The sequence below is a fragment of the Nelusetta ayraudi genome, unplaced genomic scaffold (assembly GCF_046127955.1).
Source record: "Nelusetta ayraudi isolate G7.1 ecotype Tasmania unplaced genomic scaffold, CSIRO-AGI_Nayr_v1 ptg000135l, whole genome shotgun sequence".
Classification (NCBI taxonomy): Eukaryota; Metazoa; Chordata; class Actinopteri; order Tetraodontiformes; family Monacanthidae; genus Nelusetta; species Nelusetta ayraudi.
Window position 1 is genome coordinate 1,702,141 of NW_027466185.1, and position 13,547 is coordinate 1,715,687.

The following is a 13,547-nucleotide window of genomic DNA, read 5'->3' on the forward strand; positions in this document are numbered from 1 at the left end:
GCCATGTATTTGAACATTTTCATGTTGCCTCTTTTCTTAAGGGATTTGTTGGACTGTCGGGATTGTCACGTCTGAATTGGTAGAGACGGGAAAAAACTTGGATTTTGTCAGCAAGAAACGAACGAGTGAAGGAACAACAGGGGCAGGAAAAGGATCTAGTGTCAGTGTAACGGATACTTGGATCCTATTAGGCCATTCATGGCTGGGTAGCCCTTAAGAGAGCACTGCAGTCTGACCTGTGAGTGTCTTCAGCACCACCCACTCCAACACAAACCAACTATCTCTCCTCTGTTGGCTTATCAAATGAGATCAATGCAGGGGGAGGAGGACCAGTGCACGCATATCTGCATTCTAATGATAATTCTTTTGTACATGAGCATTAATTGTGTGGCCAGAGTCCTGTTGACTGTGCCTCCCTGTAACGTGTGTGTGTGTGTGTGTGTGTGTGTGTGTGTGTGTGTGTGTGTGTGTGTGTGTGTGTGTGTGTGTGTGTGTGTGTGTGTGTGTGTGTGTGTGTGTGTGTGTGTGTGTGTGTGTTGGAGTGGGTGGGTGGGAGGGGTGCATTCCTTGCTGTAGTTCATTGATTCGCTCCAAAGAAACAGAGAATGGCCGGTTTGACTCTTCACCTCTCTGTGATCTCTCGTACAAGTAGGATATTCAGGAGGGTTAATAGAAATCAGCTGACCACACTTTAAGAAAAAAAAAAAACGACCCTCTGTTGCAGCCCAGTATTCCTTTTTATAGCAGCTCTAGGTAACTTGAGCTTGCTACGAGTTTGCTACGACAATAACGTTGTAGCAAACGTTCAACACTTTTATTACTTCGTCTTTCATCGAGGTTACTTATTGGGTTCCATTCCGTCATTTTACAATCTTATGTATTTGTAATAGTAGTATGGAAGACTGCCTCTAAATAAATGTGTGATGTTGCCGTAAAGTGGTTCGTCCGGCGTGTCGGGTCGCGCCTGAAAGTTAGGCAGTGCAGTTACAGCCAGCACAACCCCCCTCTCGCTGCCGAGGTGGCACCATTGATCCTATTAATCGTTTATCTACCGCTTTACTGAGTTTGGAATCATAATTTTATGGTCGAAAAGTTACCTAGAGCTGCTTTAAAAGATGTTAATATGTTAACAGGTGCCAAAAGTGACAGGAAAAACTTGTAAGCAAGGAAATGGGTTAACAAAATTCACGGTAATTTGTCATGTGCAGTTAACGTTTGTCATTTTGAGGCCTGTGTTTTGGTTCATTAAGGAAAAAAGGGAGAAAAAAATATTAACTTGTTGTGTGTTGTCTTTCTCGTCTTGTTACTTATTTATCACAGCCCTAGTTATTGCAACACCAGCACAACGCAGACCCAATATGGTTTGAGATCAATTTACTTGAGTTCGAGAATTGTATTGCAGTGTATTCAATTTCTTTTATTTTTTTGAATCAATTACCAGATTTGTTAGGGTCCTCATCATAACTTTTTTCTTCATGACACCCATCACGAGGCACAAACGTTTCTCAGCAGCATAGACACTACGAACTCCTTGATTATTTGTCAGTATTAGTCTTTAGTTGTACATATTTTCCTCTGCTTATTTTCCCCTTTACACTCATATCCACTATTGAATCCCAAGGCGGAAGGAGACACCCGAAAACTGAGATCCTTGAGCTCCTTAATAGGAAGCAGTGGATGGCTTTAATTTGATTGCTAGGCTCAGGAGTGTGGTATGTGCAGCAGCGGCCAAGTCCATCCAGTGAAGTTTAAAAAATTGATTACAAAAGCATGGCTGCAGTGAGGCGGACTTGATCATACCTTTCATCGTGTACACGCTTGCAGAACTGGAGGTGTTTAAACGTGCACTGATGGGCGTGTTTCCTCTGCAACTAAAGCCGTGCATGATGACTTCTTTTCTGTCTTGTATGCACGGCAAACTAATCTATTTGGCAAACAACTGATTTCTCATTGATTGACATTGTCACGTGGCTTAATCCAGTGTTACCCAAATGTTCTTGCCATCATTCCACCTCATTTCATTCAATTTGGGTTATTACTCTGTCCCAAGGCGGTCCTCCCAAACTTGTTAACAGCTGACTGCGATGTTGAACACCGTCTGCTCATTTGGCCAACAGAAGTCCTGTCACAACTCAACTTTGCCGTCAATATCCCCAGTGCCACTTGTTGCACTTCGCAGCTCATGGCTTCCTCCTACTTCTCAGCGATTATTCGTCTCCTTTGACAAAAGTGAAGGAGGTGATGATCAAACAAGCGTGTCAACCTTGACCGCACAAACCAGCCGTGCAATCTTTTGGGCTGGTTTTTGCATTGTCTTGCCCATCACCCAGGCACATTTAGTATTGTCTGGCCACTAACAGAGCTTCTATTCTTTTCGCTCGTCTCTCCCAGGGATCCTAAATGGGACATAGATATTCTAGCTAGGCCAGTTCTTGGCCTGGCATTTGATGCCCCTGAGTGCTCTGCTTAAGTACAGTCACTAAGGGTTTGAGAAAGTCTCATTCTGTTTCAAGGCGAGGTTGAAGAAGAAGTTTGTAGCGGTGGAGGCTTCTTAACCTTCTAATGTCCCATGACAAAGGTTTCAGAAAGTGTATTGTTTGCCACTCCAAGCATTGACCTTTTCATATCAAGAGACATATTTCAGCTGTAATCAACGCCGCTGTCTTCACACGTCCATCCGTTCATCTTTTACTGCTTTTCAAAAGAGTTCCTTAAATATCCAGTCTTGACTTGACCAGCAATTTGCATGACACTGGAGCTGTAACTGTTTTCCTGCATGCTTTGTGCTTTTGCTATGTAAATTGTGTCAACAAAGACCAACAAGGCGATACTAATGAGAGTGAAATGTGATCAAGCTGGGGCTTTGCTCTTTACACCAGTAGATCATTGAGTTTGAGGGCCTTTGTAAATCAAAGCACGGCGCCGTTGCCCGTTGAGAGATGTATCGCTCTTCCACCGTGCCAGCAAAACATTTGAGGTTGAACATGTTAGTAGCTCTCGTGGAATGTTCACTTTCACCTACTGATGCATCCGCATTGTTGTCAGTAGCCCCCTTTACCCAGCCACTTCAATAGAGTTTGGTTAAAAGAGGTTTGAAGTTATTGTTGGTGATAGTGTTTCTGACTGTAACAAGACAGAACCCAGTTTTGTGGTGTATGAATGAGCTGGCAGAGTAGAATATCAAGGCAAGATGTTGTGTTTTTGTGTTTAGCTTTGAAGGAAAACCATTGCCTTTGACTACACTTTACATTTCTGTGGATGACATCACACTTCCTTTAGAATTTAGAGAATTGTTGTACTTGTTGGCTGCTTTCCCACCTGTGTACTGGGCAGTTTGATTGGCTGAGCCATGTAATCCCACCTGTTCTCCGGGATGTTATCCTTCTGGCAACCCTCCCTCCCTAAACCCCAGTGGTCCACCGGCCCACCGGCCCACACTCAGACCTCAACCTGCCATATCCAGCAACTCACCCCAGCGGGTGAATGGAATCTTTTGTGCCCACAGACAAGTTTTCTTCTATGAAGGCTCATGGAGAGATTGAGTGGGAAAGAGCTGATCACACTTGTGTGCTCAATATAATATGAAAAATAGGAGGGAAAGGAACGGAAAGGAGGGAGGCAGGTTCACAGGGTTGTTTAGCCACCTGCAGCTATTGCGAGGGAAATTGGACCGCAGCAGCTGCGTCATAACGATGGGTAGGCTGAGTTGATATACGGTCACACACGCACGGACAATCTGTAAATTTGACTCAAATTAGCAGGGAGCCTCGCGTCCACATGCATACTGTATATGCGTTTCATCTTTTTCTGGCCGTTTTCATTCCCTATATCTTACTCATACCACACTATTAAGTGGCATACAGTTCATCATCCCGGCTGCCTGTCTACCTTCCACCATCTCTGTCCATACCCACATACCCACCGCCCTGTGTTCTGCATGTCCATCAGGTTTATTGCCACACATCTGTGCAAATGTTCCTAGCTTAATAAGTCAGACAGTTGGGCATACCTCAGGAAGAAATATGACCAAACGGCTTGTGCGCAGAGACAACGGGGGCCTCACACGCTGAGTGCTTCCAGGCACGAGTGAGGCTTGCAGACAAGTGGCAGATCAAACCTCTCAACTGCCGAGTGGTAATAGGCCAAACTGTAGTGTAAAAGAACAGCTCTTCATGAAGAGTCATGAATAACATGATAGTGAGGTGTTCTTGGGTGATACTAGTGTAGTGTTCCTGAATAGCTCCTCATTGATGTAATGGCCCTGTTTTATTTTATGGCCGTGCTTCAGTCCGGGAAATTAATTTGTCTGGACCTGTAAATCTCTCTCTTTCTCCAGTCTTTCTCCAGTCTTTATCTGGTAACCCATTGCCTCTCACATTCCTGTGTTTAATCATCGACCCATTGGTTCGTCCCTGTTTGTTTTTAAAATCGCCTCTGTGTCACGCCTGAACAGTTTGGAAATGTTAACTTTGTGATGGGTTTAAATTAAGCACTTCTTTCCCCTTAATGTGTTTTGCACAACGTCTAGTTTGTTTGTCTTAAGCCTCTCTAGAGGTTCATCTTCGTGTTAAATACGGCGTAGGCTTGAGGAACCTTCAGGCAAAGCATTGACATGCTGCGCCCTTTTTGAAAATTTGATAATTGCACAAATCCCTTGCCAAGAGGAAGAGTGTGAGTGCAACTGCCAAAACTTTGACAGAATGCTACAGCAAGCTAGCTTAACATAAACCCCTAACCCCTTAAGACAAATAGACACATCACAGCTAAAGTCTGATTGTGGGGATTTATTGTATTTTCTTAGTTTGATATCTTAACAGATACTTTTATTCACTCCAAATACGAAAAAAAATACTTCAAACTTTCAAACTCTTTTGCTCCTCATTTTCAAGTGTTCCATTCTATGCTTGCTAACTTTAAAGCTGCCCATGTTTTTCTTCTGACAGAGGTGAGATTTATGTCTCATGATTTATGCCATTTAGATTGATTCAAGTTGATAGCATTTTTTTTGGAGGGGTTCTTTCCCTCAACTCACTCAAGATGCCTCTCAGTGTACCTTCAGGCTGCTGACATGTGATCTGGTGTTGGCAGTGGCCGCCTGTGAGGGAGAAAAAGAGAAAAAAGGATAAAAGGAGAAGAGGCTTGACAAATAGTTGGACTCGTACCAGGACAGTTGAAGTTGCCAATAGGGGTTGGCAGAGGGGTGACTGAAGGCATTTTAGGGGGGTCTGCACAGACGTGACAACTGCAATACAAAGTTTTCCATTGCTGTCATCTCAGATCGTTTGAAAGTTGTGCTGTGATGTTGGGAATGTTTTACTCTGTATTGGAAACATCGTGATCAGAGAGCACGTGTGTGCGTCTGAACTGTGACTCATTGTTTGTTTCCCCCCTGCTGATTGGCTGTGGGCACTCAGGTGCGTCCAATAAGGTGGGGTTGTTTGTTGAGCGTCTCCCCTGTGATTGGCTGAAAAGCGCTCCAGTTACAGCTTTGTACTGATTCAAATGTTTGACCTTTTTCTTCAAAGGGGGAGGAACAAGGCAGAGAATGCCGGCCAGTGGGCCGGTGGGCTGTGAAAGGACCTGTAACAGCCGTTTTTATTGGTTGTTTCTCCTTTAAGACTGCGCAGTTAAAAAAAAAAAAATGTTGCCCGGTGAACCAAAGGAGATTTTCACCGTCAATGGCTTTTCACAAGTCTCATGTCTTTGTTAATGGCGTCGCCCTCCACCTCTCCAGAGTCAGCTAGCATTCACTTGGTCCAGGGGCCCAATGCAGCTGCCTAACAAAGAAAGAAATTAGATCCAAAACAAGGGGAAACAAGATAAATGTTCAGATGGAAATTAGGTTGGTTGGGTGAGAGTTTCTGACAGAAGTGATTATCAAAGGTTTTCTTTTCTTGTCATAAAGAAAAGAGGGTGAATGAATAATCGTTATCAGCGACCATTGCCAAGTCTTGATTTTGCTCTCTGCTGTGTTGTCTGTGGCCAAAGTGTTACTCACTGGTGGGCCTGACGCCCTCCCCGAACCCGGCGCGACTACAACTGCTTTGTTTGTTTGCTGACGCTTTGCTGACCGTCCCTCTCGCTGGCTGAACAAACAACGTTGTTGAAGTTGCCAAGTGGCGCTTGGAGGGGGGCAGAGAGGCCACTAAAGTGGGGGCGTCCGACCGCGGCTCTCTGGCTAGCCGGTCAGGGAAGTCCCCATGGTCCTGAGTAAATCAGGTTCGATTAAATTTTCACTCGTAAAAGTCACATCATGTCAGAGAATTTGTGACAGTTGAAAGATATGGGACTGTGAACCACATTGTTGTGTGCAAAAGAACCACGAAAGAATTATGACTTAATTGACTTAAAAAAATACTCTCAAAGAAGTTGCTGATTCCACTACATCATAATGTCTAAACTCCCTTTACTGTCGTGCTTCTGTATGTCGTGCGTGCGTACGTGTGTGTGTGTGTGTGTGTGTGTGTGGGTGGTATGTATGTGTATGTGTGTCGAGATCTGTGTGTTCTACGGTGACAGCTGGGCGAAGTGTGTGTCAACACATCAGGCTGGTTAACGGTGAGCATACACCAGAGAGAGAGTGTGTGTGTGGGTCTGCGAGCATGTGCTTTTTCAGGGGAGCGCAGCAACACTTGACAGGCAAACTGATTGGCCGCAGTATTTTGCACGTGTGGCAACTCATTTGTCGGGAGCGTGTCGCCGCTGCCACCTCTGACTTGGCATCTCATTAACAGCTCTTAACTGACTCCACAGCCCTCAACCACCTACAATGCAGGAGCCCTAAGGTGTGAACTCCTTAGAGGCAGAAGCACCTTTACAAAATTAATTGTGAGACTCTTGACACTCATGCCCACACACACACAGACATTCAGAAGATTCAATGCTAACGGTGTGAGGGTCTCTCACACATACATATAATCCATCCTTTCTCCTATTGGAAACCTCCAGTGCTGTTCTGTGTTTTATCAATGTGGAAATGTTCTTCATGCGGTTATAGCATCCATGCTAATACCATTAGCAGCTATTATTTGTATGATCACTGCTGTGGCCCTTTTTCTGCTGTAGCCCTTTTTGTTTTATCCTTGTCTGTTAGTTTGTTCCTCGCTTTTGTCTCAATTGTTCAACACAATTGTCACCTCTTGGTCTCATCATTGGATGCAAATTTAACACAACAACAACAATCAAACAACAAAGACTGACTGTAAAGAAAGGCTTATGATAAAGAGCTGTTGGGCTATAATTCAAAGTCTAGACTTTGGCACATCTGAGTATCAAAAAGCAGCTTCAAAGACATTACATACTAAGGTCAGAAGAGAACTTTTTGGATATTTGCAACTTCAACACTGTTCAAATGACTGTTTGTTGTTGATGAATGATCAATCTTCTTTGATACTAACGTAGCCTGCAGCCTGGCTTTTTGTTTAAAATCGAGTGTTGAGCTCTGTTTTTTGGGGGGGTAGTGTGTGTGTGTGTGTGTGTGTGTGTGTGTGTGTGTGTGTGTGTGTGTGTGTGTGTGTGTGTGTGTGTGTGTGTGTGTGTGTGTGTGTGTGTGTGTGTTTTCCATTGCCGGTGACACACCCTTTTCCGTAGTCCAGCCCATCCTCTGCATGTGTGTGTGATTCCATGTTCACAGTCAGTGGGCTCTATATATAGTGGTGCAACCACGAGATACCTGCATTCTCAGAGAGCAAGGGATGCCTTCTCACCATCCGTCAATAAGCAGTACAAGTGTTGCGGTCCTTCACACTGCATGTTAACGACGGGCTAATGGATCTCAGGAGACAAGTGGAATAACAATCTACCTCATTGAGGGACAGGTGCAGAGTGCTGAGCAATAAATGCCCTGTAATGAACAGATACGACTGTTAACAGTAGGCAGCCAAGGTGTACTGTGTGAGCAGCTCAGTGCCAACTTATGATGCGTTTCAAGTCAAGAACAATGGGAAAACAAGACAGTTGCACCCGTTGCTATTAGCATCGATAGCTGCTAGTGAAAAAGTGACCTAACAGTCATCAGTAGAAGTAGAATTTGCGTGCCTTAGGTATAACATTTAATTCGCAGAAACATATCAAGTGTCTTTTGCACAGTCAATTTGCAAATTGTTTGGCCATGTTTGCAGAGTCAGACTTTCAGAGTATCGAGTTTGACCAACTAATGACAAAGCCTGGTCAAAGAACTTGCTCGCAACGCAATTGTTTTACACGCAGCAATATCTTGTCTTGTTTCGCCCACAATGGGAAGTATGTGCGCTGTTGCGATTGGCACATTTTTAGCAACATAGCTAGGATTGCTAGCTCGATCTGCACCTTACTCTGACCCAGTGTGTTTGCGTGACTGGAATTCAGGGGTCCTGAGAAACGGCCTCGTCTGCCACCCAAGAGTGACAGGACATCTGTGGCCGAACCTCACTGTGACTTTTTCACCCCTAAACCCCCACTGCCCCCCCACCCACCCACCCACACACACACACACACACACACTTGCTCATACTTTAAAGCGCACACATGACACACTCATGTTTTCAGTACAGCGCGGCGAAGCATTGCAATCTGACCCATCTCCCGCTTCAACCGTATTATCCATCCTTGCAAATTTCATCTGGCCTCGCCACCTGTCGTCCGTTGTATTTCATCCGGCCCGCAGTGCCGCGCAGCGCATGTAGCTCCCCCACCCCCTCGTAGGCAACCAAAGCTTACAGCTGTGCCAGAAGTAGGCATGAGAGCAGACCAAACCCTCTCCCAGAGGGCCAGAAACCCTAGACTGATCTAATTGCGGCCAGCCGTGGCTTGAAGTGCGCAGTGTCCTCTGGGGTGCCTAGCGCATAAATTTAATCTGGTTGAAACATTTTTACAGTGTAAACAAACCAAAAAAAGAAAAAAAGAAGAAGCGGTATCACAGATATGCTTGAAGTCGGCAGCTTTCAGCATCGATATATACACGGCTCCCTGAGACAAGCGTTTGTACTTTCAGGTACATGGAATATTATAAGAGACAATTCACTTGTCAAATAATAAAAACACAGTAAGAGGAAGGACTCTGTGTTTTATACAATTTTGTTGTGCTCTGACTGAGAAGAACTTACTGGCACAAGATATTTGGGGATTTCAGTTCATCAATCAAGCAGGTTTCACTCAAAAAATTGATATGTACATAGAAATAAAGGAAGTCTTTATTCGAAGTTAGAAGTAAAGGAAGAATTTATTAGATTTTAATCCAGAACTGTCCACATATCTTTGCGGACTGTTTCATTAAAAAAGAACCAAATTAGACTGGAGAGTTTTTGCTGTGTTGGTTGCTGACTGCACTAGTGTAGTGTCATATTTATCATGCTGGCTCGTGAGTGAGTGTTTGTGTAGCTTTTGTGTTGTCATTTTACCTCCATCATAGATTCAAAGCTCCCAGAAATCAGACCTTAAAAAACATTATTACTGCAATGAAATTTTGTTCTGCAGTGCATCTCTGAAGTAACGACTGAATGAAAATAAAGGAACCTGAAACTGAATCTGAATAAAATGTCCGCTACATTTTTTTCCACCCTCCCCATCTCCTTCCCCCCAACCAGATGGTCGCCACAAGGTGGAAGCCACCTGCACGCTGCGGGTCGCCATCATCACCGACGACATGCTGACCAACAGCATCACAGTGCGCCTGGAGAACATGTCCCAGGAGCGCTTCCTATCGCCGCTGCTCACCCTCTTCGTGGAAGGGGTGGCCGCCGTGCTCTCCACCCGGCGCGAGGCCGTGTTCGTCTTTAACATCCAGAACGACACCGACGTGCAGGGCTCCATCCTCAACGTCACCTTCTCGGCCTTGCAGCCCGGCGGCCAGGGTGGCGGCCAAGGCAAAGGGACATTCTTCCCCTCGGAGGAGCTGCAGGAGCAGATCTACCTCAACCGCACTCTCCTCCGGCTGATATCATCGCAGGAGGTAAGAGCGCGGGTGAAATAATCCAACAGCATACAGGCTATGAAAAGAACAGAGGTGGGAAGTAACTTCTGCTTAAGTCTACTGAAGTAGATTTTTCAGGTGTCTGTACTTTGAGTTTTATTTTTGACGACTTTTTGCTTTTACTCCCTACATTTGCTCACAAATATTTTCCACTCCTCCATCACATATAAGTGAATCATACGTTAGAGGAATCTTATTTATTTTAAAGTACCTCTGCTTTGGGGTCACTGTTCAGTTCAGTATAGTCTCACTCCAGCTAAAACATGTAGAAAAATAACATTGCTTATTGTTATTAAAAGTGTAAACATTCAATAATGGCTGACTGGTCACAACCATCACTCATTACAGTTTGGTTGTGCTGCAGTTAAAAATGAAAAAAAAGCTATAGTATTGAGAGTAACAAAGCGGATGTAAGACCTCTCTTCAGTTCAGTCCTGATTATTCTGTCACAACTTTTACATTTTGGCTAAAATTATCAGCAAATGTATTGTTTTATTAATGCCAAAAAGAACCGTTTACTTTCTTACTTTTACTTGAGTCGAGAACGTGAATACTTTTGGCGCCTCACAACTGAGAGCACCCCCTGACTCTTCTCTCCAGGTGTTGCCGTTCGACGACAACATCTGCCTGCGGGAGCCCTGCGAGAACTACATGAAGTGCGTCTCAGTGCTGAAGTTCGACAGCTCGCCGCCCTTCATCGCTTCCGACACGGTCCTGTTCCGGCCCATCCACCCCATCAACGGCCTGCGCTGCCGCTGCCCGCTGGGCTTCACAGGCGACTACTGCGAGACCGAGGTGGACCTCTGCTACTCGGGGCCGTGCAAGAACAACGGGCGGTGCCGCAGCCGGGAGGGAGGCTACACCTGCGAGTGCCTGGAGGACTTCACGGGTAGGGTTTTCTTTTTCTTGTGAGCGATGCTAACGGCGAGGCTCAGAAGTCAGACCTGTCGAGTTAGACCAGATTTGAGCCTGGTGACCTGCGGTTTATAGCATGTAGACACTGCTGTTAGCTCCCTTCTAATCATTTTTCCCATCAGGTCAGTCTCGTTGAGATACAGAGATCTCTTTTTCAAGGGAAGCCATGCCAAGACAGCAGCATCAGACATTAGTGCAGAAAAACAGTTAATGCAGAATTACACAGTAAAATTACACCGAATCAAAACAAATACATTTTAATAAATAGTATATAATAATTAAATAATAAATAATAGTTCATTTCATTTATAATGCACTTTTAATCACAGGACCTCAAAGTGCTACAGGTTAAAGACCATAGTATACGTACACAAAAATACAGACTTCACATCAACAGTCAAAGGCCTTTTTGAATAAAAAGGTCTGTGGACTCCTGAGCTGGTTGTTCTAGCAGAAGGCCCGGTCTCCCATCGTGCAGAGCTTGCTGCTGGTAGTTCTGAGGAGCAAGCTGCCTGCAGATTTGAAGGTTGTGGGTGGAGGATTTTGGAGTGATGAGTTCTTGTAGGTTGGGAGGTGCATTTGTGTGCTTCAGGCATCTGGGTTTGAGCTAGGGCTGGGCGATATATCGATATAATTCAAATTTGCACTGCGATCCTTGCTCCTGGCAAGCTGCAGACCCGGAGTGCTTTGCTCTGCCCTCTGGTTTGCTCAGGGTGGGAGCGCCGGAACAGAGACTCCGACCAGCACACTTAAGGTAGAAGGTTTTTTGTTCATTTAGTAAGGATCGTCATTAGTTTTCAACACCTGAACACTCTTCTTCCTGGGGTCCACACAAACAGACAATACAATATAATAACATACAATAAAAAAGTTAAAAGTTGAAACTGAAACACAACAAAAAGAAATAACCAAAATCTAAACACAAACATCCTAAGCAACAAAATTTGCTTCTGACACTGTATCTGTATCTACTTAATATTCAGAACAACATTTTGAGAAGAAATGTCCCTTGGGGCAACATATAATTATTATTTAAGTTTACCCTCGATTCACTCAAAGTCTTTTATGAACATGCAGAGGCTCATGTTCGTCCCCTTAACGAGTGGCACAATGGCTCGTGCGAAACCACCAAAACCGCACTGACGGGTTGTAAAATGTCTCACCGCCTATTGTCAAACTCAAGGTCGACCCCAGTTCATGTGGTGTAAGAGTGGCTTGGAACGGGCAAAGCACACGCACTGCGAGCACTTAGAATAGATTTATGGCCGTACGTCTCTGTGCAGAACGCTGACTGAAGTCAAGTGTGACCCCCACACAAACAATCAAGTTTGAAAACATGAATCATTAAACTGAAGCAAATGAGTAACAATTTTCAACTTCACCACACGTCAACAGGACACTGCTAATGATTTTACGGAAGCAAAAGTAACCACAAATGAATACTTGAAAGAGGTGCAGTTACCAATAATAAAAATGATGTTGGGGTCGCACGATCGTCCCACCTCCTTCTGTTCTGCTTCACCGAAGCTGAAAACAACTCTTTTTGTCCCAGTGGCCTGATAGTTGAAACCATCACTGTCCACGACGGCACTTAGACAAGGTTATGTCCCAAAAATATGTAGGGGAAAAAACTGGTTGAATGCCAATGGTCAATAAAAATCAAGAAAATGTATTTCTTCAGATGTATTTACCTCCATTATTCACTTATGAAGTTTAAAGACCACAGATGTGCTCGTTAAGACGCTTTCATATTCCTTTTTGGTGTTGTAAAAACATTTTTACAAGGAATGTTTCATGAGGAATCAAATATGTTAAGCTGCACTTTTGACCCTCTTGTACCTCTTCCCCCGAAAAAAAACCTGATTTATTGCAGAAACAAAAAAATAAGCCACACTATGACTGTTTACACGGCAGTGCAGCTTCAACAGCTTACGGTGATTTAGAGAAGACCCTAAACCCTGCCTGCTTGGAAGCTGCCGGCTCCGCCCCGCTTTCACATGGCGGTCGAGCTACGAGAAGACTCCAGAGTTTTCATCAAATCCCATTCAAAGCACTTTCTAAAAAATTTCCCAGTGTCAGTGATATTCTCCTCCCGTGCTCCCCCTCCAATAACATCTGATACCCAACTGTCTCGTCCTCTTCGAGTCCAGAAGGCCTCCGACAGCCACTGTTGCCTCCTCTTCCTTCCATCTCTCCCAACACTCCTATCTGCTTCTCTTCCTCTGTCTTATCTGATGCAATTACCTGATTACACCCGCCTTTGTCACTCATTGGCTCGCTCTCGCCTTCCTCTCCTAGCCATGTCCGTCCTCCCCACTCGGCCGTAATGTTCCCCTTACCTGCGTCTCGATGTTCCTGCCTCTTTGAAGGTCACAGTTCAACTCAAGATAGTCAGGCCCCATCAGGGCCCATTATTGGGCCGATGACAGGGGCCCCTCCTTCTCTGTCCTACTAGGGTTTCCTGCATTACAGCGAAACGGATCCCTATAATTCTTCCTCAGAAGAAAGGATTATGCCGAGGAGAGAAGGGCCATTAGCTGATTCCAGGCACTGGTTTTTGGGGGTACCTGGGTGGACAGATCTTGTCAAGTTGACACACAAGACTGCAAGGGGCACCAGAGTATTTATCGCAAATATTATCATAAAAAGAGATAGAGGTATGTTGGTGTATTTTTGAAGGAAT

The 13,547-nt window shown here is 44.7% G+C and overlaps 2 protein-coding genes across 6 annotated transcripts in view; one reads left to right on the forward strand and one right to left on the reverse strand.

Moving 5' to 3' along the window:
* Positions 1–13,547, reverse strand: part of rpap3 (RNA polymerase II associated protein 3) — a 196,419-nt gene that overhangs the window by 50,774 nt on the left and 132,098 nt on the right. The gene's annotated exons all lie outside the window — the stretch shown is intronic.
* The window catches only part of celsr1a (cadherin EGF LAG seven-pass G-type receptor 1a), a 92,568-nt gene that overhangs the window by 18,848 nt on the left and 60,173 nt on the right, over positions 1–13,547 (forward strand). For all 5 annotated transcript variants that reach the window (XM_076051732.1, XM_076051731.1, XM_076051730.1 and 2 more), the window contains exons 2-3: positions 9,564–9,928; positions 10,550–10,838. In XM_076051732.1, coding sequence (XP_075907847.1) covers positions 9,564–9,928; positions 10,550–10,838 — 654 coding nt within the window. The remainder of the gene's footprint in view (positions 1–9,563; positions 9,929–10,549; positions 10,839–13,547) is intronic.